Below are 24,169 nucleotides of genomic sequence, written 5' to 3' on the forward strand. Positions count from 1 at the left end.
TTCCTTCCCACATAAGTGTCCAAATGTCTTATCAAAGTGGTAATTATACGTCTATTTTATTCTCATTTTCAGCTTGATAAACTTATACAATTTGTTCTTGCACAGGAGGTCAAAGGTCATTCAGCAATTCCATCATCCACCAGTTGTCAATTCTGGTTTCTGGATCCAATTCCCATCCTGCACTGATTGGACGTGGCAACTGATCAATTGATTAACAAGAGTGATTGGCCATCACTGATGATGTCATTTCCTGCTCAAAAAATGAGGGTCTTCTCCTGGAGTATAAATAGAGCCCAATGGCATTGCTATTTTAGGTGTAGCTGGTTTTCTTTCTATATTTATAATTTGGTTTTGTTGGATAAGGAAAGCTGTTTCTATCACAAAATGGCCTCCCAGATCAGTCAGAACTATCACCAGGATTGTGAAGCTGCTGTCAACAAGCAGATTAATGTGGAGCTCACTGCCTCCTATCTCTATCAGTCATTGGTGAGTGCTGTCCCTGTGGGGTTGGAGTTACTTCTGTTATGAAGTGAACTGTTTTTTTTTAAAACAAACTAGATTAATACTCTTGTATAATAAAATGTGAGGCTGGATGAACACAGCAGGCCAAGCAGCATCTCAGGAGCACACGTTTAGCTTTTGTGCTCCTGAGATGCTGCTTGGCCTGCTGTGTTCATCCAGCCTCACATTTTATTATCTTGGAATTCTCCAGCATCTGCAGTTCCCATTATCTTTAACACTCTTGTAGACTTGTTTGTTTTTTTTTGTATCTCTCTTAGCTATTTCTTGATTCAGCGTAAATGTGGTGACAATGGGATATGATACTGATATGCAGCAACTGAGGCCCCAGTTGTCTCAATGATATATGGAGGGTGAAGCATCTTGTGATTTATCTTAAAATTCCTTTTTGGGCTGTGATTGCCTATAACTGGCTGTGGCTCTCCATAATTTTCTAAACTACTGTCAAGCTTTGATCCAGATAACCATTGGCTAACTACCTTTTTAAATCTGCCTTGATGTATCTGCTTTAGTTTTGTGCATGTAAATAAACAAACATACTGGTTTTGGTATTTACAATAAGGTGTTGTAGTAATTTGACAAATCAGATTTTTTTAAGCTGAACTGAAGTCCTTGAGGTAAGACAAGCTGCTCCCTGCTTAAGTAGGTCTCCGATATTATTTTGGCTTTCTGTGCTCTATATCATGAAGTGGGTTTGATCCATCACTTCACAACCTATAGAAAGTTGACTTGTTATAGGTGCCTGCCCCCCCCGACCCCCCCGCCCCCAAAAGGGGGCTGCTGGAACATGCTGAGGCTATTGACCCAGAGGTGAAGAAATAAATGTTCTTCCTTTACCATTTAACCAGATAAAGAAACAAACTGGCTCCTCCCACCATGTGGTGGTGCCCCTGTGCCCTTCCAAGGAGTAGAATGTGTTCAGAAGGTGTTGAGGTCCCCTTGGTGAGTGCTGCAGGGGACCTGGTAGATAATGGACCCTGAAAGGAGGTGGTGAATGCAGTCCCCACGAAGTGGGCTGCTCTGTCCTGGATGGTGTCTGCTTCTTGCACGTTGCAGCTCCACTTTTCTCCAGACACATGGAGAATATTCATCACTCTCTGGGCTTGTGCCTATTGGAAGGAAGTCCTATCTAGGGACATGAGGATAAAGTCCCTATAACTACCTTTTTGGGAGGTGGGAATAGCTTTAACTAGTGAACCAATTGTTGGGTTTTAGTCACTGACCACTGTCCCAACTCAATAGGGAATCTTGTGTGCTGATAATAAAATCCCCACTATTCTTCACCTTCTACAACTTAACTACCCAATTAAACCACTTTTTTAAACTTTTAGTTTGTATTTGAGGATTAAACTAACTTCTCACCAGGATTCTACCAAAGAACAACTTCTTCTTTTGATGTCAATAGACTGTTCCTAATCAGCAGTAACTTGTTGGATTGTGAATCTCAGTTGAAAAGTGAGTGAAATGAGTGGGGAAAACAATAGTTTAGCCTCTTGGAATAAGCTAAATTGAGCTCTCCAGCTTTGAACAAGTCAATAATCTATAGGTCACACAGTCCTGCAGATACCATTAGGTCTCCTGAACATTTGATCTTGTTTCAGTTGTGAATTTTAATGCTTTGCTTTGCAAGCTTCTGGCAACCTGAGTGCATGGCATAAACAAATGTGATAAACTATTGCTGCAACAAGCCAAAGGCTGTCACTGGGCAGGCTCTCCTTTAGCACCAAGATTCTCCTAATCGCCCTCATTCTCCTGCATACTGCAAACAGCATCTCTTGTAGAGCTGCTTTATGTAAAAAAAAATACAGTACATCTGATCCAATTGGTTGCAGAAGACCTGTACCTACCAGCTATATTAATGTCCAGCATCTGCATGTTACTCTAGCACCAGGGGAGACATGTAATGACTGGAAGTTGCCTGACCCTGTGCACATCCTGCATTCCAGCTCCTGGCACTTGTTTAAACCCTATTCAGTTACCACTTCCATCCATTTCTGGAGGCTAGATGGTAGAAATGTGCTTTCAGCTTTTCTCTCCAGGCTGTGCCAGACACCCCCCCCCCCCCAAACAATTCAGCAGGGTTTACAAACCAAAACACTGAATTTGCATCTTACGTGGAAGAAGCTGGGGTTGTTTGGTTTCCTCCAATTAAAGGAGCTGCTGGCTAATTTTGCAACACCATTAGTGAACATTGTAAGGTGTCAACAATTTTCAGCTGATTGAATCATTAGTTTGCTTTAGACTAAACCAGTCCTCCAGTTCTGAGCATGAGAAATGGGGTCAATGATGTGTTTAATGGGCTTTAACATGTTATCTCCCTTCTAGATGTCCTACTTTGACCGGGATGATGTTGCCCTCACCCATGTCTCCCGGTTCTTCAAAGATCAGTCCCAGGAGAAGCAGGAACATGCAGAGAAGCTGCTGAAATTCCAGAATCAGCGTGGAGGCAGAGTCCTCCTCCAGGATGTGAAGGTTGGAGTTTGGGAGGGGGGCATGGTGTGGTGTGCAGGAATGGTAGCTCATGGTGTTTTCTGTTAGTAGTGACAAGATTTTAATGTGGTAAAGGATGTGAAGGTTGGAGTTGGAGAAGGCAGGCAGTGGGGAGGAGATGTGAGAAATGGCTGCTTATGGTGTGGTTTCATGTCCTGAAAGAAAGTGAAAACTGTTTTGTTTGGCTCCCCTCCTTTTGATGAAAAGGAAAGAAATCCTAGAAACACGCCTCTTGGCTCCCCTCCACCTGCTGCTTCTCCACCCCCCCCACCCCCGCCCCCCCACACCACCCCACCCCATGCTGACCCGATAAACACCAAACCACATTAATCCCATTTACTGCACTTGGTCTACAGCCCCCATGGCATTGGTAGTTGTCTAGAAGCTGCTTAAATATTGCAGCAGGAGATGCCTCCCCCACTGCCCCACCCCCCCCATATTATTTTTCCACTACCCTCTGGGCAAAGGATTCCTCTAACCTGCTGACTCCTCACATCAGTGCCCTCTGGTCTTAATGTCTCTTTCTCCCCACCCCCTCATAGCAGACACTCCCCATCTACTATCAAGACTCCACACTAATCAAATGCCATCACATAAACATCTCAACTGACTTCACTCTGAGGATTGGAGTGAGAAATCTAATCTCTCCTTTTAATGGATTTTTCAGTCTTGGGGCAACATCCTGGTGACCCTTCCAGTGCCATTGTGGCTCTGGTCACCACACAGTATTCCACCTTTGCATGGCCAATGCTGCAAAGTTTGTGACAAGACTGGAGTCCCTGTACTGCGCCCCAAGAAATGGGGAAGGGCATTGTGGAAGCCAACTTCCCCACCCTGTCTACACTTATGGATCCTTGAAATATCTCTAGTCTTGTTCTCTTGGTTCCTTTTATTGTCAACATATTGCTGTCCCTTCAATGAATTAAATAGTAGTGATGCTTTTGATCATTCAGGTCAGTCCGAGATGAAGCCATAAGCACAAGTGGGACTTCAACCTGGGCCTATGCTCCAAACCTAGGGACAGTACCACTGCTTAACGAGCCCTGGGATTAAGTTGTGAATATCTTCCTTGGGATGCCATCAGATGGGCACTGACAATTCTGTGCAAACATAACTCTTATCCCCACTATGACCTGGTTGTGAATTGACTCTCCTTTCGGAAGAAGCAAATAGGGCTAGGTGAAAGCAATTCCTTAAATAACTGATCTGTTCTTCCTAAGGACTTCAGGGATGGCGGTGGTTAGCACAACTGCATCAGTGCTTGGGGCACAAGCTTAATTCTGGAGTTGACATGTTCACCACATCTCTACATAGGCTTCCTCCCACAGTCCAAAGATGTGCAGGGTAGGATAGGGCATGAAAAATGCAGGATTACATGGCTGGGGCTAGGACCAGGTTGGATGCTCTTCAGATGGTCATGAGTGGGCAGAATGGCCTGATGCATGCTGCAGGGATGTTGTTTCTGAGGCTTACCTGTCCTTCTTTCCATCCTCAGAAGCCAGAGAGGGATGAGTGGGCAACAGTCTGCAGGCGCTGCAGGTTGCCCTGGATCTGGAGAAGAATGTGAACCAGAGTTTGCTGGATCTACACCAACTCTCCACGGCCCAGACTGACCCTCATGTAAGCTTCACCACTTCATTCTCATCACTGCGAGACCCTCAGGGTAACACTTCATTGGTTGGTCTGTGTGGATTGGAAATTCACAGGTGTGCACTGATCACTTTGGGTCCATGCTGCTGAGCAGTTGTTACATGGTGATCAGTAATGAAGTGAAATGGGAGTTTGGAAGGCAATCCATTGGGAGTGATGAAGTGATATTGGCCATTGAATTCCCATTCTCACTTGGGAGCATTACAGTGGAATGATCATTGTCCATCACCATCCAACTCAGCTCCACTTCACAAGCAGCAAGATGGAGCAGCTGAAATCCTATTGTCATCACCGACACAGATTTTCCAGGTGTTAGCTAAATTTTCAGGGCTGTCTGGAACTAGTATGGTAAAGCCTGTTTTTTTCAGTGGGAATTCTGAAATTGTCTTGGATAGTGTTAATGCACCCAGTTGTCATATTCCTCTGTTGCAGCTGTGTGACTTCCTGGAGAATCACTATTTGGATGAGGAGGTGGAGATCATCAAGCAACTCGGGGACTACATCACCAACCTGAAGCGCCTGGGAGCCCCTGAGAATGGGATGGGAGAATACCTGTTTGACAGGCTCTCCCTGGAGGACAGCAGTTAGTGTGGCCTGGAGTACTGTCTGCTTGGTCTGAATGCATTCCCCACTTCACCCTGGACAACCTGTCTCCTTCCAAGGAGAAGGGACTTTTGTAGCAAAGAATGTAATGGCTGTACCAGCTAAATGGAAATGAATAAAATGATGTGTTGATCTTGCTTATTGTCCATCATTCAGAGCTCTGAATACTTTGGGTGATAGCTCTTGCTTGAAGCCAATTCGTTTTCTGTCATTTGATTGGTCCAATTTCTAATTGGATTAGGCAACCCTTCACAGAATAGCTCACTATCCCCACATTAGAATGTAACTCGATGGAGTGTTTTTTTTGGTTAGTCCTGTGGAAATTGAAGGTGTTTCTCCTCCAAATAGGATAAGGTTGGAATTTGTCAATTGTGGCATTGGCTTTCTTCTAGAGGACAATTAGTGCACTTCTGGAGATGGTGGGTTCAACTGTAGCTCAAAGCAATTGTCTTCCTCTGGTGACAGGAAGTTCCCACACCTTCTAAATAGACTTCTCTACCCAGCCTGATAGAATTTGGGATAGTGGTGTTCAATTGCACATTTCCCTTAATCTCTTCCCCGCCTCAGCCATCCTGCGTACTCAATTATTGCCTGAATGATGACAGCAACACAAAGTGAAGACAGCCCTTTATCTACTGACCCAGCTGCCTGATCACCAAGGTCTAAAGGAAGAGGCCCAGCAGGCTCTGATTTCAATCCAGCTGGCGGAAGCAGCAGAGGTGTGAAACAATCTCAACTGCCTGGTATATCTGAGATAATGGGAACTGCAGATGCTGGAGATTCCAAGATAATAAAATGTGAGGCTGGATGAACACAGCAGGCCAAGCAGCATCTCAGGAGCACAGGCTCTGATGAAGGGTCTAGGCCCGAAACGTCAGCTTTTGTGCTCCTGAGATGCTGCTTGGCCTGCTGTGTTCATCCAGCCTCACATTTTATTGCCTGGTATATCTCTTCTTTTTTTTTTTCCCCCCATTGGGCCCTACCCTGACCAATAAACACTATATTCTCAGTATTGTTACTTTTGGTTTCACCATCCCAAACTGTGGCTGGAGCTCTTTCTCTTCCGCTTCTCCCCACTTCGCTCACCCCGCCCTCCCCCCACCCGACCTTTTCTATCCACGTGCCCCACCAGCCTAAACATTCACCACAGCCCCTTTCCCTGGGAGTCAGCTCAAGACGTTCACCTGAACTGTACTGGATTATAATGTAGGGCCTCATTGCTGCTTACAGCAGGATAACAGGGACCTGGGAAGAACACAGCAATGCACTTGGTTAAATGCTGCTGTTTGATTGGCTCTTGTTGCTAATGCCAGCATTGAGCACACTAAGCTGCTCCCTTGGTTCCTCTGAGCTTTCCCCCATGGTGAACATTACTCCTGATGCAGGTTGATTGGGTGAAATCACATTGAAGGAGCAAAGTGGCTCGGAGAGGAGACATGGAGATGCTGACTTTCCTTTACGGCTGCTTCTTTTATCTTTCAAGGTGTCAGAGATCATGGGTTCGTGAGGGTGCGATCTGAGACATCCTGAGGATTGTTCCAGGGAGTTTTGTAGCGGGTGTACACTGCAGCCTTCATCGAGGTTGGCGGGGGGGGTGCTGCAGAGTCAAAAGGCACTCAACATATTTGTTCCAACCTCATAAAGCAATTTATTTTTGGTGAAAATAAGTCTAGGCTACAGTAACCCTCAAGTGCAGGAAGGGACCATTAGGCCCATTAAATCTGCATAGACCTTCTGAACAGCATCCTCCTTAGACCCAACCCCTTTGCCTTAACTCCACATTCCCCATGGTTATTCGACCAAGCCTGCATGCCCCTGCTCACTATCGACAATCTGCAAATCGTCGGGCTGTGTGAGGAAACTCAAGCACCTGGAGGAAATCCACGCAGTCCATCGCCCAGGGGTAGAATCGAACCTGGGTCCCTGGCACTGAGCCGCCAAAACATTCTAAAGTACCAAAGGAAAGGAATACACTGCGGCAAACTACGCCATGGGAATAGACTCTGCAGCGCAGCCCGAACTTGCAGACCAGGTTTTCATAAACTGTGTAGTGCCATTTGCCTACGTTTGGCCCATCTTTCTCTAAACCGTTCCTTTCCATGTAAATCTCCAAATGTCACTTAAATGTTGTAATTCTATCCACCTCTACCACTTCCTCTGGCAGCTCATTCCATACACGCAACACCCTCTGTGTGACAATGTTGTCACTCACGCCCCTTTTAAATCTTGCCCCTCTCCCCTCAAACCGGTGCCCTCTAGTTTTGGAACCCCCCTACCCTGTCCCAGCATGCTTTTTATATACAGTCAATCTTGAGTGTGCCAATGGCAAGGCTACATTTAGTGCTCAGCAACTGTTACACTCCAGGAGGTGGTGATGAGCTGCTTATTACAGTCCACCTGGTGTCGGAGAGACCGGAATGATGCTGCTGCTGCTGCTGTTGCTGAGGAGGGGCTCCTGGGATTTTCATTCACAAACAGGGATAGTGTTCCAAGTCAGGATGGTGACAGAGTTACATGGAGCTGCTTGAGTGTCGTTGGTGCTGCCTCCAGCGAGAACATTGTAAACTAATTCCAGCACTACTCCCAACTTCAGCCTTATTGAGGGTGGGCAGGTTTTGGAAACTCAGGAGTTGAGTACTTCCTGACAGAATTCCCAGCATCTGAATTCCCAGTTTCTGAGCTGTACCATCGAGAGAACGCAATGTAAACTGAACCAGAAATTCTTCACTTGGAAACATGCTGGGGTGAATCACTAGTTCTACTTCAAACAACGAAAACGAAACTGGGAGACAGAAATGTTCAACGTGCGATACATTTCTAGCAGCAACTGAGGCATAGAGGCCTGAGGCCTACTGTGTAGAAGAGGCACTCAGCACATTTAGCGTTTTGCTTTTCAAACTGGGCTTCAAGGTCAAGGTCAGGGAGATCACATCAGATGCAGAATGGATCCACAAAGTACATCAGTTGCCTGTTTTAGATGATCCAAAAGCACATTATTTCTGTTGCTGCACAGAAATAGGAAAATGTTCAGATCAACCAAATCGAGCCATTTTTCAAAGAGCTCCAACACCAACGTTCAAAAATTATTACGACTAATCCCTCAGAATAGCAATCCGACAGAATTCTGCAAATCTGTGATGAATGTGTCTTAACGCACAACCTCAGATAGAAAAGTGAAGTTTTAGAGTATATTTTATTCTCATTTTCAGGGAGATGTCCTTCCAGAATTTGCACTTGTGCGGGAGGTCAAAGGTCATTTCAGCAATTTCATCATCAACCAGTTGTCAATTCTGATTGGGTTTTTGACCCAATTCCCATCCTGCGCTGATTGGATGTGGCAGCTGATCAATTGATTAACAAGAGTGTTTGGCCATCACTGATGATCTCATTTCCTGCTTCAGAAAATGAGTGTTGGCTCCTGGAGTATAAATAGAGTCCCACAGGAGGCATGTTTACTGTTGCTCTTAACTTTGTCATTTTTCTGGGGAGGAAAATAAAGCAAGTGTTTCCTTTATAAGATGGCCTCCCAGATCAGTCAGAACTATCACCAGGATTGTGAAGCTGCTGTCAACAAGCAGATTAATGTGGAGCTCACTGCCTCCTATCTCTATCAGTCTTTGGTGAGTGGAGTCTCTGTTGGGTGAAACATACTTCTGTTCTGTTGAAGTAAACTCTTCCCCTTGGATGTAATTAAGTTGTCTATCTTATAGACTGAGTTTTGTGGCTCCTACCCCTTTCTCAATGCAGGATGAGTGTGATGTTATTATAACAATAGTTTGGTGCCTAATGTTACTGTAACTTGGGTCCCAGTTGGTTGTCAGTGAGATGTGGAGTGTTCTTGTAGTTACTTGCCTGTCCCATGATGGTGCTGTGACTGGTGGTAATTATCGCTTCCTGTGACTGTTTGAAACTTGAGGGAACTAATTTAAAAATGAATTGGGACTCACCATTGTGGGAATGGAAGCACCATCAGCTAGTCATTGCTTTTCTTTTCCCTCTTGTATCCTTGTTTCTATTTGAATCTTGTGGGGATCTGAAGTAAACCTGCCAATTGATACTGAGAATCTTGGTTTCCTATTGCAATCAGCTTAGAATAGGCTTGTTCTTGCCCTGCAGAGCGGGGCTGAGAGGTGGCAAATGGAGTTTAATGCAGACAAGTGTGAGCTGATGCACTGTGTTAGGAGTAACCGGAAGGCAAAGTACAGGGCTAATGGTAAGATTCTTGGTCGTGTAGATGAGCATAGAGATCTGTGTCGATAGGTAGACACGGATTGTTGAAAGTTGCCACCCAGGTTGACAGGGCAATTAAGGCAGTGTTTTGTCTTTTATTAAGAGGATTGAGTTCTGGAACCAAGAGGTTATGGTGAAGCTATCCAAAAACTCTGGTGCATACAGTTCTGGTCACTGCATTATAAGGATGTGAAGCTTTGGAAAGGGTGTAGAGGAGATCTGCTAGGATGTTGCCTGGTATGGAAGGAACATCTTATGAGGAAAGGCTGAGGGACTTGAGGCTCTCTTCATTAGAGAGAAGAAGGTTGAGAGGTGACTTAATTGAAACATATAAAATAATCAGAGAGGGCTAGTTCGGGTGGATAGGGAGAGCCTTTTTCCTAGATGGTGATGGTGAGCATGAGGTGGGGTAGCTTTAAATTGAGGGCTGATAAATATAGGACAGATGTCAGGGGTAGTTTCTTTACTCAGTAAGGGAATGCAATGCTTTGCCTGTGACAATAGTAGATTTGCCCACTTTAGGTACACTTAAGTCATCATTGGATAAGCAAATGGGCGTACATGGAATAGTGTAGGTTAGATGGGCTTGAGATCAGTATGACAAGTCGGCACAACATCAAGGGCTGAAGGGCCTGCACTTGGCTGTTATGTTCTATGCTCAGATTAAACTGGGTGAGGTTGTGACTCTTATCTGATTCAGCAGATCTCCATTTGAGATCTACCTTGCTTTTCTTCATACTCATGAGGTGGGTGTGGGCTGTCTGTATGTCAAGTGTTGGAGCTTTTCAAAGGCACAGCACTGCCATGGGGCTGAGAATGTACTGACCCAGTGACTCTGGTAAAAAGTTTGTGCCCGTTGTATTTGGCCTGATTCTAAACTAACTGGACCCTCTTTCCCCAGGTGGGGTGCTTGTGCCCTTCCAAGGGGTAGAAGGTGTTTACGTAACCTTGGTGTTTGTTGCAGGGTGCTCTCTGGGCTTGTCCCTGTCAGCAGGAAGTCCCCCTCCTGATGAGGATCAAGCCCCTGTCAGCCCCAGTTTGGGAGGGGGAACAGCTTTCATTGAGCCAGCAGTTGGGTTTTAATCACTGACCCATTGTCCCAACACACCTTGTAAGCATGTGCCAGGAATGAAATCCTTACTATTCTACATCTTCTAACTGCACATTTAAATCGCAAAGATAAATTGTGCTTGTGTTTGCATTTGAGAATTGAAGCAACTTTTTTCAGCAGGATTTGTAAGAATGTGCTTGTTACTGGCTGCTTCCAATAGCAGACCTGCTAAACCTCAATACATTGAATTGTGAACATCCTGGTTTAGAAATCTACAGGACTTTGCCTGTTGGATTAAGTCAACAGTGGTTTTTCCAGGTTAATGAGGGATCTTGTCTGGAGAGTAGTTGATCTGCAGATCACTGTCATATTTGTCATGTGATCAGTTTGTTTTGTCAGTCTTTGTTTCATGTGTAATGGTACAAGTTGCTAGCAGTCTGAGTCAGTGCAGCTGTTTTAGATGCAACAATAAACTGTTGCAGTAACAACCCAAAGGCTGTCCTTAGGCAGGCTTTCCTTGGCAGATTCTTGGAGCTAACATCCTTCATTCATCTCCTCCTCCCCCCCCCCCCCCAGCCACCCCAATACTGCAGTTCTTGTCAAACTAATACATACAGTGCATCCAATTGCATTGATCCTGACTCAGCAGAAAATGTGCTTCTTCCAAGCTGTTAATTGCAGTGTCTAGGATCTGTTTTCTGGTCTTTGCCAAAGCAGCAATACAGTGCCCTGCAGCTGTTCTATTGGTGTACATCCTGCACTCCAGCCCCTGGCATTTCTTGAAACCCTATTCAATCAAAGATTTATCCCATTTCTGGTGGAGGTTAATCAGTAAAAACATCAATTCACACTTATTCTCACCAAATGCTGTGCCAGACCCTGGAGTTTCAAACCAAAATAAAACACATGGTATTTACAGCTTACTGGAGGAAGCTGGGATTGTTTTGATTTTTCCAATTCAACAGCAACTGTTCAAAACTGGGTTCTGAATTGTTAATGCATCAGGTACTTAACAGCTTATTGTCAGTTTGATTTTGAGAATGCTCAACTAGCCCTGTAGTTCTGAACTGAAATTGGCCCATGACTTGTTAATGGACTTTACCTTGTTCTCCCTTCCAGATGTCCTACTTTGACCGGGACGATGTTGCCCTTCCCCATTTTTCCCAGTTCTTCAAACATCAGTCTCAGGAGAAGCGGGAACATGCAGAGAAGCTGCTGAAATTCCAGAATCAGCGTGGAGGCCGAGTCTTCCTCCAGGATGTGAAGGTTGGAGTTGGGTGGGGTGGGGAATGGGATGGTAATGGCTGCTCTTGTGGTGTGGTTTCAAGTCAGTGACAAGGTTTTCATTTGAGTCAAAACTTTGTTCAGCCTGTTTGATCTCCTTTTTGAAGCCAGTGTGGAAAGAAGCCCTTTGGCCCACCATGTCTATGCTGACCCCACAAACACTAACAACATTAATCCCACTTACCTGCCCTTGGTCCACAGGCCACTGTCCTGGCACTAAGTATTTGTCCAGCTGGACCCTAAACTGATCTGGAGTAGCTGTCTCCACCACCATCCAACCCTTTATGTGGTTCATCTCATATTTCAAACAGCCCCTCAGAGGGGTGGGGGTGGGGTGAAGTTTCCTCCAATCCCCTCTAACCTGCTTACTCCTCAAACCTGGTTTCTCTCCTGTCTTGGTGTCTGCCATGGGAAGACATTCCATCAACTGGCCACTCTCTATTCTTCAATTACATCAGGTCACTCCCTCAGCTGTTCCTGCTCCACAGAAAATCCCAGCCTATCTAACCTCCAATCAATGGATCTTGGGCAACAGCCTGGGGAACCTCACCAGCTTCCCCCTGCAGTGCCATCCTGTCCAGGTGACTGGTGAGGCCAAAGAGGAATAATGTGGTGACCAGAAAAACAAACTGAGGAGACTGGTCCCCTTCCTGTTCCACCACACCAAACTAAGAGGTTGCTTGCCCTCTGTCACTGTTACACCCTGTTGACCTTGTCTGAACTTTGAGGGATCTATGGTTGTGGGCCTTTCTTAACTGTTAGCAGCACAACACACTTTGCAAACACCTCGCTGTCCCTTTGATGAATTAAATAGCTGTGATGTTTCTGATCATCCTGCTCAGGCATGTATGAAGCCACCAGCACAAGTGGTACTTGAACCTTGGCCTTGTCAGCCAGAGACAGGGGCACTACCACTGTACCATGACAGCATTTAGGATTCACTCGTGAATATCCTCGCAATTCCATCAGATGGACCCTGATGCAAATCTTGTCATTATCCCCCACAATGACCTGTTATTCACCTTCCTCCTTCAGATCAAGGACCGACAGGCAAGGTGAAAGCAATTCTGAAGGAACTGTTCTTCAGCTGTGCTCCAGGGCTGCCTCAGGGGCTAGCAGTGTTCTCAGTGCTAGGGACACAGGTCTGGATCTGGCCTCTGGTGAGGGACTGGTGTTGACATGTCCTCCCCATGTCTGCGTTGGTGTCCTCAGAGTATAAGAGGATTGGCCATCTGAAATGCAGGGTTACAGGAATAGGGTGGGAGAAGGACGAGTTGGGATCCTCTTCAGAGCAGTTACAGACTGATCCACGTTGTAGAGATTCTGAAGCTTAACTGTCCTTCTTTTCCCTCCTCCAGAAGCCAGAGAGGGATGAGTGGGGTAACAGCCTGCAGGCAATGCAGGTTGCCCTGGATCTGGAGAAGAATGTGAACCAGAGTTTGTTGGATCTACACCAAGTCGCCACAGCCCAGACTGACCCTCATGTAAGCTTCACCTCCTCATTGACTTCACTGCTAGGCCCTCAGGGCAACACGTTCATTGGTTGGTCTTTTGTGGATTAGAAATTCAGTTAGACTTTGTTTTTGTGCAGATGACATGGATCACTTCAGATCCATAGTGATTACAAAATCATTGCTGAGCAGTTGACTCCAAGTCTGTATTTTAACTTGTAAACCTGTGGGGAGGACTGAGGCGATATTGGTGACTGAATTCTCATTCAGGGCCACTGCAGTGGAATGACTTTTATCCATCACAAGTCAACTCTGCTCCAGTAAATAAACAGCAAGATGAAGCAGCTAAAAAGCAGTTGTCCTCTTTGCACAATTTCTCCAGGCGTTGGCTCTAGTCATCCCTGACAATCTCCCTCCATATGCATGTTTTTCAGTGGGGATTCTGACGTTTTCTTGGATAGTGTTAATGTACCAAGTGTCATATTCCTCTGTTGCAGCTGTGTGACTTCCTGGAGACCCACTATTTGGATGAGGAGGTGAGGATCATCAAGCAACTTGGGGACTACATCACCAACCTGAAGCGCCTGGGAGCCCCTGAGAATGGGATGGGAGAGTACCTGTTTGACAGGCTCTCCCTGGAGGACAGCAGTTAGTGTGGCCTGGAGTACTGTCTGCTTGTCTGAATGCATTCCCCACTTCACCCTGGCCAATCTGTCTCTCTCCAGGGAGAAAGGACTTTGAGCAAAGAATGTAATGGCTGTACCAGCCGAATGGAAATGAATAAAATGATCTCTTGTTCTCAGTTACTGTGCATCATTTTGAGACCACTGATACCTCTTTGGTCAAGCAAGCTTTCTTGCCTCACTTCACCACTGCTTTTGCCCAAACCCCTGTGGACAGACTCCAGGCCTATGGGAGCCAGTTGGGGTTCAAATGGGGCCTGTGACCGACCCTGATGACAACCATCAACTAGTGGCCCTGCTGACCAGTTCACTTTGTCACTGAAGTCTGCTGCTCCTCCCAGGGGACCTTGGGTTTTCTAAACTTTCTTGGTTCACTGCATAGATTTGTTTTTCCCCCAGAAGGAATCCAAAATTCCTTCAAGTGGCTTCCTCAGTTTGTTGCTTTCTTTCCTCCGCCCAGGGCTCAGGCCCTCCCCATAACTGGAAGTCCACCAGCCCTGAGCTGGGGGAAATTCAGCCCAAACATTCTGAACAGTCACATTCCAGAGAATCATCTCCAGATTCTCTGGGGCTACTTGATTGATAGTGGATGCTCTTTATACCATAAATACAAGGATTGGTGACCTGGGGCTTGGATGATTGCCCATGGTTCAAAATACTCACATTTGGTTTATGCTTGCAGCTACAACTGGCCTCTGACTGTTGAAGGGTTTGTACAAAAAGCTTCTACCTTGGTTCTTGGAACCTTTCCATGGGCTGATGAAATTTTTTTTGACCCAGTGAGGGAGCAGGGATTTCTGGGGAAGATGGGGGCTGTCTCCTTCAGTCAAGATGCCTGGACATGCTGATTTTCCTGTACAGCTGTTTCCTTGATCATTCAAGGTGTCTGATCATGGGTTAGGGAGGGGGTGATCAGAGACAGCCCGGAGATTATCTTGAGTTTTGGCACAAGTGCACACTGTAGCCTTAGGAAGAGTGTGGGTCATTAAGGTACTGAATAGATTTGTTCCATCACAAAAATCCTTGTTGTTTGGCCCAGTCTCTATCCTTGGTGATAGAATCCCTGCTCTCTGGCAAGAGGCCATTTGACCCAGGTAGCATCAACCTTCTGACCAGAATCCTGCTCAGTCCCACCCCAGTCCTTTAACCCTGTGTCTTCCCCATGGCTAATCCAGCTTGCCCCTTGTCAATATCACCAACTTAGCATTCCCTATCCACTTGACCAGCAAATAGTTCAGATGGTGGGTGGGAAACCAAACAGACACTGTAAATGTACAAACTCCCCAGGGTGCCCTAAGGCTGTAATAAATCCCATGTCGCTGTGAGGTAAGTGTTCGCTACTGAGACACTGTCTGACCCGAAAGTACCGAACAAAGGAATATGCTGTTGCATACTGTCAGAGTCCTACAGCAGAGATACAGGTTGTTTGGCTCAAACCGTCCAGGTCGAGCAGTGTTCCAAATCTGAACTAGTTGTGTTTGCCCCATATCCCTCAACCAGTCCTTTCCCTGGAAATCACCAAATGTCTTTTAACAACTGCAATTGCACCTACTTCTCGTGCTTTATGTAGCCACTCATTCTTGACATAAACCATTTTCTGTGGGGCAAAGCTGTTCTTCAGCTTCCCTCCCTCTCCACCCCCCTTCCCCCCCCCCCAAACACCACATGCCTGTGTGTGAAAACATTACCCCTACCACCCCTAGTTTTGGACTCCACGACCCTGTCCCAGCATGCTTACTGTATGCAGTCAATCGTGAGTCTGCCAAGGGCAAGGCCACATTTAGTGCTCAGCAAGTGTTACACTTCAGGAGGTGGTGATGAGCTGGTCATTACAGTCCCCCTGGTGTAGGAGAGACCGGAATGATAATGCTGCCGAGGAAGGGCTTCTGGGATTTTCATTCGCAAACAGGAATATTTTCCCAAGTCAGGATGGTGACAGACTTAAATGGAGCTCCATTGCGTGTTGTTGGTGCTGCCTCCAGCCAGAACATTGAAAACTGTTCCAGCATTACTCACTCCGAACTTCAGTCTTATTGATGGTGGACCGGCTTTGGAAAGTTAGAAGTTGTGTAATCACAACAGAATTCCCTGCCTCTGACTTCCCAATTTTTGAGTTGTTCACTCTACAGAATGCAATGAAAACTGTAACAGATACTGTCACCTTGGAAACATGCTGGCGTTAAGCGCTGATTCAACTTCAACAATGAAAAACCAAACATGGAGACAGAAATGTTCAACGTGCGATACGTTTCTAGCAGCACCTGAGACACAGAACCCTGCGGCCTACTGTGTATAAGAGGCACTCAGCACATTTAGCATCTTGCTTTTCAAACTGGGCTTCATGCGACCCTAAGTCACGCTGATCACAGCAGATTCAGAATGGATCTACAAAGGACATCGGTTGCCTGTATCAGACGATCCAAAAGCACGTTATTCTGTTGCTGCATAGAAATAGGAAAATGTTCATATCAACCAAATCAGGGCATTTTACAAAGATGAGGATTGCAAATGTGGTTCCCCTGTGCAAGAAGGGGAGTAGAGACAACCCTGGTAATTGTAGACCAGTCAGCCTTACCTCAGTTGTTGGGAAAGTGTTGAAAAAGGTTATAAGGGATAGGATTTATAATTATCTAGAAAAGAATAAATTGGTTAGGGATAGTCAGCACGGTTTTGTGAAGGGAAGGTCGTGCCTCACAAACCTTATTGAGTTCTTTCAGAAGGTGAGCAAACAGGTATTTGAGAGTAAACCGGTTGATGTGGTGCATATGGATTTCAGCAAGTCGTTCGATTAGGTTCGCCACAGTAGGCTATTGTACAAAATGCGGAGGAATGGAATTGTGGGAGATATAGCAGTTTGGATCGGAAATTGGCTTGCTGAAAGAAGACAGAGGGTGGTAGTTGATGGGAAATGTTCATCCTGGAGACCAGTTACTAGTGGTGTACTGCAAGGGTCGGTGTTGGGTCCACTGCTGTTTGTCATTTTTATAAATGACCTGGATGAGTTTGTAGAAGGATGGGTTAGTAAATTTGCAGACGACACTAAGGTCAGTGGAGTTGTGGACAGTGACGAAGGATGCTGTAGGTCGCAGAGAGACATAGATAAGCTGCAGAGCTGGGCTGAGAAGTGGCAAATGGAGTTTAATGCAGACAGGTGTGAGGTGATGCACTTTTGTAGGAGTAACTGGAAGGCAAAGTACAGGGCTAATGGTAAGATTCTTGGTGGTGTAGATGAGCAGAGAGATCTCGGTGTCCATGTACACAGATCCTTGAAAGTTGCCACCCAGGTTGACAGGGTGGTTGAGAAGGCATACAATGTTTTGGCTTTTATTAATAGAGGGATTGAGTTCCAGAACCAAGAGGTTATGGCGAAGCTGTACAAAACTCTGGTTAGGCCGCACTTGGAGTATTGTGTACAGTTCTGGTCACCCCATTATAAGAAGGATGTAGAAGCTTTGGAAAGGGTGCAGAGGAGATTTACTAGGATGTTGCCTGGTATGGAGGGAAGGTCTTAAGAGGAAATGCTGAGGGACTTGAGGCTGTTTTCATTCGAGAGAAGAAGGCTGAGAGGTGACTTAATTGAAACATATGAAATAATTAGAGGGTTGGATAAGGAGAGCCTTTTTCCTAGGATGGTGACAGCGAGCACGAGGGGGCATTGCTTTAAATTGAGGTGTGAACGATATAGGACAGATTTCAGAGGTAGTTTCTCTACTCAGAGTAGTGAGGGAATGGAACGCTTTGCCTGCAACGGTCGTAGATTCGCCAACTTTAGGTACATTTGAGTCGTCATTGGACGAGCATCTGGACGTACATGGAATAGTGTAGGTTAGATGGGCTTCATATCGGTATGACTGGTCGGCACAACATCGAGGGCCGAAGGGCCTGTACTGTGCTGTAATGTTCTATGTTTTATGTTCTATATTCTATGGCTCCAACACCAATGTTCAAAAGTTATGACGACTATTCCCTCAGATTAACAATCCGACGAAATTGTGCAAATCTGTGATGACTGAGTCTTAACGCACAACCTCAGATACACAAGTGAAGGTTTAGAGTATATTTTATTGTCATTTTCTGGCAAATACATTTACAGAATGTGCACTTGTACAGGAGGTCAAAGCTCATTCAGCAATTCCATCATCGACCAGTTGTCAACTGTGTTTCGTTTCTGGATCCAGTTCCCATCCTGCACTGATTGGACGTGGCAGCTGATCAACTGATCATCAAGAGTGATTGGCCATCACTGATGATGTCATTTCCTGCTTCATAAAAAGAGGGTCTGCCCCTGGGGTATAAATAGAGTCCCACGGGAATGATGTTGATTGTTCTTCCTAATTTTGTTATTTTGGTGGTGAGGAAAATAAAAGAAATTTATTGTCACAAGATGGCCTCCCAGATCAGTCAGAACTATCACCAGGATTGTGAAGCTGCTGTCAACAAGCAGATTAATGTGGAGCTCACTGCCTCCTATCTCTATCAGTCTTTGGTGAGTGCTGTCTCTCGGGGTTAAACATATAAATCTGTTCTGTTGAAGTAAATTCTTTGCCTGGCCTCTAGTGAAGCTGACAATCTAGTAGATTGAGGTTTTGTGGCTCCTACCTAAATATCAGTTCAGGATAGAGGTGGTGTTACTATCACGATGGTGTAGGATACTGATGTATGTTAACTCAGGTCCCAGTTGGCCTTCAGTGGTATCTGGAGGGTAAAAGCCTCTTGCTTTTGTTTTCTTTCTGACACAAGTTTCCTGACTTCATTTGCCTGATCTCTGTGGTGGTCCTAAACAAACATGCTGATTTTTTTTAACACTGACAATAACAATAGCTTCCCTGTTGCAGTGGCCCTTGTTAGTCTGAAAAAACCTGAGGCTAGTCTGTGACTGGTATCTATTTTATGTAGATCTCCTTCATTGAGGCTGACTTGGCTTTACTTGTATTTATTGAAGATGTGGGTGTGGCCTATCCCGTCCCTACTGAGAGTTGATCTGCCGTGTGTGAGAAATGTTGGATCCCCTCTCTGCCCCCTCTCCTCCCCACCCCACCCCACACTGGGGCTGCGGGAATGTGCTGAGGCTATTAGCCCAGTGACATTGAAGAAATGGAGGTTGTTCCCATATCACTTAGCTTGACCTAAAACAAAATGTCCCCTCTATCCCGGTGGTGATGTGACTGTGCCCTTCCAAGGAGTAGAATGTGCTTGGAAGGTATGTGTTGAAGTAACCTTGGTGAGTGCTGCAGGGGACCTGGTAGGTAATGGACCCTGAAAGGAGGTGGTGAATGCAGTCCCCATGAAGTGGGCTGCCCTGTCCTGGATGGTGTCTGCTTCTTGCATGTTGTAGTTCCCCTTCTACAGACACATGGGGAATATTCATCTCTCTCTGGGCTTGTGCCTATTGGAAGGAAGTTGTCTTGTAATGAGGACTAAGTCCCTATAAGCCTCACTTGGGAGGTGGGACTGCTTTATTGGTGAGCCAGTTGGTGGGGTTTTATCACTGTGTCCCAACTCTATTGGCACATGCTTCCCAAGGATAAAATCCCGACTATCTTCTGCCACAACTTGTAACTACCCACTGAAACCACAGATATTTGCTTGCCTGACTGTGGTTTTTGGATTTGAGGATTAAAGTAACTTTTCAGGAGTCCTTCCCCAGAATGTAATTCTTAGCTGATGCTTCCAATAGCGAGCATTAGCTCTTAAACCCTTACATCGAATTGTGAACATGACAGTTTAGATATGAGTCACATGGGCTGAAAACCTACAGGATTTTTTGCCTGTTTGGGTAAAGTCAGGGCAAGTGTTTTTCCAGGTTACTGTTTTCACTAGTGACGTTATCTACAGGCCACTAATAGTTGACATTTGATCATTTGTTTTGCAATTTGTTTCAGTCATGTGACTTGGTGCAAGCTTTTGACAGCCTGAGTTTGCACTATTTAGGCAGAGCAATAACCCACTGCTGCAACGATCCAAAGGCTGTTACTGGGCAGGCTTTCCTCGGCATTATCTTAGTGCCAAACTCCAAACTGGAGACAGCACACCTTTGTAGAGTTCATGTGTACACTTACATCACAATCTCATTGATCCTGGGTTTGCAGAAAACATGCTCCCTACTAGTCGTTGACTACAGCAGGGTTTCAACATCTTTTTTTCCAGTTTTCCCCAAAGGCAAAACATAGTACCTTGCGTCTTGTAGTTGAGAACTGGAATGGGGAGTGAGCCAGTGATGTCTGATGTAATTTTAACTTGATCTTCCAGATGTCCTACTTTGACCGGGACGACGTTGCCCTCGCCCATTTCTCCCGGTTCTTCAAAGATCAGTCCCAGGAGAAGCGAGAACATGTAGAAAAGCTGCTGAAATTCCAGAATCAGCGTGGAGGCCGAGTCCTCCTCCAGGATGTGAAGGTTGGGGTTGGGTGGTGGGGGAGTGCAGGGGGGAATGGCTGCTCTTGCGGTGTCATCTCCAGTGACAAGATTTTCAGATCCTGAGCGAGTGTGTAAGTTCTTTTGCTTGGCTTCCCTGTTTGCTCTCCTCCATCTCCAGTGTTTCAGCATTTATGCAAGCCCTCTGGTCCACCAGGCCTATGCTGACCCAGCAAAGACCGAACTGTACTCACCCTGTTCTTGGTCCAGGCCCTACTATACCCTAGTGTTTAGCACCCGCCCAGCTAGTCCTTTAAACAGTGCTGCAGTAGCCATTTCCAGCACTTTGTTCTTCCGTTCCCCAACACACCCACCAAATTTCCTCCAATCCCCTCTATCCTGCTTCCTCAAACCTGTGCCCTCTGGTCTTAGTGTCTGCCATGGGGAAGACATTTTCCCCATCTACTGTCCAGACTTCCTTGTCTTCCATCAAACAACCACCTCAGCCTCACCTGCTCAAAGGAAACCCCCCAGCCCATCCAATCTCTCTCCTCAATGGATTTTCTGTCTTGGGGAAACAACCTGGGGACCCTCACCAGCACCCCCTGCAGTACCATCCTGTCCTTCTGACTAGTGAGGACAACGATAGAATGCAGCAGAGGCCGGAAGAACAATTTTCATAAAATGTGTTCAAAGGACTTGTCCCTGTGCTGTTCCTCACAACCCTGCCCCAAACTAACACATGTTACTTGGCCTATGTCCCCTTTCACACACAGTTTGCCTTGTGTGAGCATTGAGGGATCGATGATCCTGTGTTTATTGTAAGCACATTACTGCCCCCCACAATGAATTCAAGTAATGATGGTTCTGACCATGCTGCTCGGGCATGTATGAGGCCACAAGCACAAGTGAGACTTGAACCTCAGCCTTGTCAACCGAAGCTTGGGACACGACCGCTACTTCCCCCACAGCCCTTGGGATTCACTCCTGAATATCCTTTTTAAGACTCCAGCAGATGGACACTGGTGCAAATGACTAATCTGGTACATATTTATTCCCTGTGGTACAAGGATACGTTCCTGAGCTTCCGGCTTCAGGTCAAGGATAAATGGGGCAAGGTGAAAGGAGTCACCAAGTAGCTAATGTTTTCTTTACCTGGACTTCAGGGATGGCACAGTGGCTCAGTGGTTGGCACTGTTGACTCAGTGCCAGGGGCACCAGTTTGGTTCTGGCCTGTGACAAGAATTTAAACGTTATCCCAAAGCATGGCTTCGCCACACAGGAGAAAAGAGGATTGGCAACTTGAAATGCAGGTTACACGAACAGGGTGGGAATGGGACCAGATGGGATGCTCTTCAGCAGTTATGGTCTCAATGGGGTGAATGGCCAGCTCCCATGCTGCAGGGATTCTGTTTCTGAAGCTTACCTGTCCTTCTCTCCATCCCCAGAAGCCAGAGAGGGATGAGTGGGCTAACAGTCTGCAGGCAATGCAGGTTGCCCTGAATCTGGAGAAGAATGTGAACCAGAGTTTGCTGGATCTACACCAACTCGCCACAGCCCAGACTGACCCTCATGTAAGCTTCACCTCCTCATTCACATCACTGCTAGACCCTCAGGGTAACATTTCATTGGTTGGTCTGTGTGGATTGGAAATTCACTGATGTAACACTTTCCATCCATTACTTTCCTGAACTATTGTAACATTGTAATCAGTATGATCCCAAGTGATCAATGAGGTATAAGGGGAATTTGATCTCTAATCTAGTGGAAGTGCTGAAATGACGTTGGCCACTGAGTTCTTCATTAGTATCATTGCAGTGGAATGATCATTGTCCATCACAATCCAACTCAGCTCCATTTCACAAACAGCAAGATGGAGCAGCTGACATGTTGTCCTCACTGGCACAAATTCTCCAGGTGTTAGCTCGCTTTTCAGGGCTGTCCAGAGCTAGTCATGGCTAAGTCTGTCTTGCAGAGGGAATTCTGAAATTGTCTTGGATAGTATAAATGTACCAAGTGTCATATTCCTCTGTTGCAGCTGTGTGACTTCCTGGAGACTCACTATTTGGATGAGGAGGTGGAGATCATCAAGCAACTCGGGGACTACATCACCAACCTGAAGCGCCTGGGAGCCCCTGAGAATGGGATGGGAGAGTACCTGTTTGACAGGCTCTCCCTGGAGGACAGCAGTTAGTGTGGCCTGGAGTACTGTCTGCTTGGTCTGAATGCATTCCCCACTTCACCCTGGGCAATCTGGCTCCATCCAGGGAGAAGGGGCTTGTAGCAAACAATGTAATGGCTGTACCACCTGAATGGGAATGAATAAAATGTATTGATGTTGCTTATTGTCCATCATTGAGACCCTTGATATTAAAGAGCTTTTGAGAGCTTCAAGCCTGTAATTTTGGCTAATGAAATTATCAATAATTTGACAAAATATTTCCCTGGTCTTCTCTCCAACACACCCCCGCCTCAGTCTCGGAAATCCCGAGGAACTTCCTCTGTTATGAATCAAAGTTATTCCTCCAGCCAGAGCATGAGGTTGGGGCCTGTGGGGTGTAAAATCACTTTGTACTGTTATCTCACACCCAGGAATGATGAATACACGTGCAGCTAAAATTTTGTATTGTTTTCAAAAGAGAAAACACGCCTGCATGTGCAAAAGAAAGACTTGACACCCACTTTCAGAGAAACAGGGCTGTTGGATGCTTATTTTCATGTCTAGCTTGCATAGCAATAGCTTCCCTGTCAACCTCCACCAACCTAGACTGATGCTAAAGTCAACTGAAATCACATGTTGATGCCAACATAAATTATGTGCGGGCTGGCTCAGCTTTCCTCAACAAGAGCTTAAGGGAAGAGATCCATCAGCGACCCCCTCTCTAGCCTTGTGGAGGAGCCAGCAATGCTGGGAGCAATAATATTAAACTTAGCAACTGGGATCTGCCACACCTGGTCTATTCTACTCCAATCATTTTTATTACTTTGTGCTGAGAGTGCATCCTAGAACTTGAGGTTGGGGCCTGTGGGCAGGAAAATCACTTTTTGCTATTATCTCACAGCACGTACAATGAATACACATGCCGTTAAGATTCTCGGTGAGCCAGTTGAGGTTCAAGCCAAGACCAGCCGTGTGCCCTGCTGACCACCGCCACCAACTGCCTGCCTCAGGACAGCCATCAGCAGTTGCTCACAGTGACCAGTTCATTTGTTCCTTCGCCTGAGGAATATGTGCTGCTCTCCCCGGGGATGTGGATTGAATACCCATTGTAGCTCGACAAGAGAATTCACACGGGGGGATCCGTTTCCCAGGAGTAATCCAAAGCTGTCCTAATGTGGCTTTGCTCCATTTACTTTCTTGCTCTCTGCCAAGTCTTGGTCAAAAATCCCACCACGCCTAGTAATAAACTTCAGGCCGGCCAGCCCAGAGATGGGAATATTCAGCACAAGTCTGCTTGAAAAAATTCACCTGAGCTGGATGCACTTAATGGCACCTACAGCAGGATAATAGTGACCTGGGAATAACACAGCAACGCTCCTGGTTAAATGCTGCCATTTGATTGGCTCTTGCTGCTAAAGCCAGCATTGAGCCCACGAAGCTGCTCCCTTGGTTCCTCTGAGCTTCCCCCACGGGGAGGGTTACTCCTGATGCAGGTTGATTTCACCCGATCACATTGAAGGAGCAGTGTGACTCAGGGAGGAGAACTGGAGATGCTGACTTTCCTGAATGGCTGCTTCCTTTATCTTTCGAGGTGTCAGAGATCGTGGTTTAGGGTGGGGGCTGTCAGAGACATCCTGGGGAATGTTTCAGGGAGTTTTGTAGCGAGTGCACACTGCAGCCTTCACTGAGGTGT

General features: G+C 46.1%; 1 protein-coding gene and 1 pseudogene across 1 annotated transcript; both read left to right on the plus strand.

The window, feature by feature from the left end:
- Positions 1 to 384: 384 nt before the first annotated feature.
- On the plus strand, positions 385 to 5,987 carry LOC132206496 (ferritin, middle subunit-like; annotated as a pseudogene).
- A 2,793-nt stretch (positions 5,988 to 8,780) lies between these two features.
- On the plus strand, positions 8,781 to 22,488 carry LOC132206395 (ferritin, heavy subunit-like; the record flags this gene model as incomplete). Its single annotated transcript, XM_059640491.1, has 6 exons — positions 8,781 to 8,882; positions 11,663 to 11,809; positions 13,186 to 13,311; positions 20,211 to 20,357; positions 21,764 to 21,889; positions 22,354 to 22,488. Coding segments are annotated over exons 1-6 (783 nt in total), but the record flags the coding sequence as incomplete, so codon positions are not given.
- Between the last annotated feature and the right edge of the window lie 1,681 nt (positions 22,489 to 24,169).

This window comes from Stegostoma tigrinum, chromosome 38 (assembly GCF_030684315.1).
Source record: "Stegostoma tigrinum isolate sSteTig4 chromosome 38, sSteTig4.hap1, whole genome shotgun sequence".
Taxonomy (NCBI): Eukaryota; Metazoa; Chordata; class Chondrichthyes; order Orectolobiformes; family Stegostomatidae; genus Stegostoma; species Stegostoma tigrinum.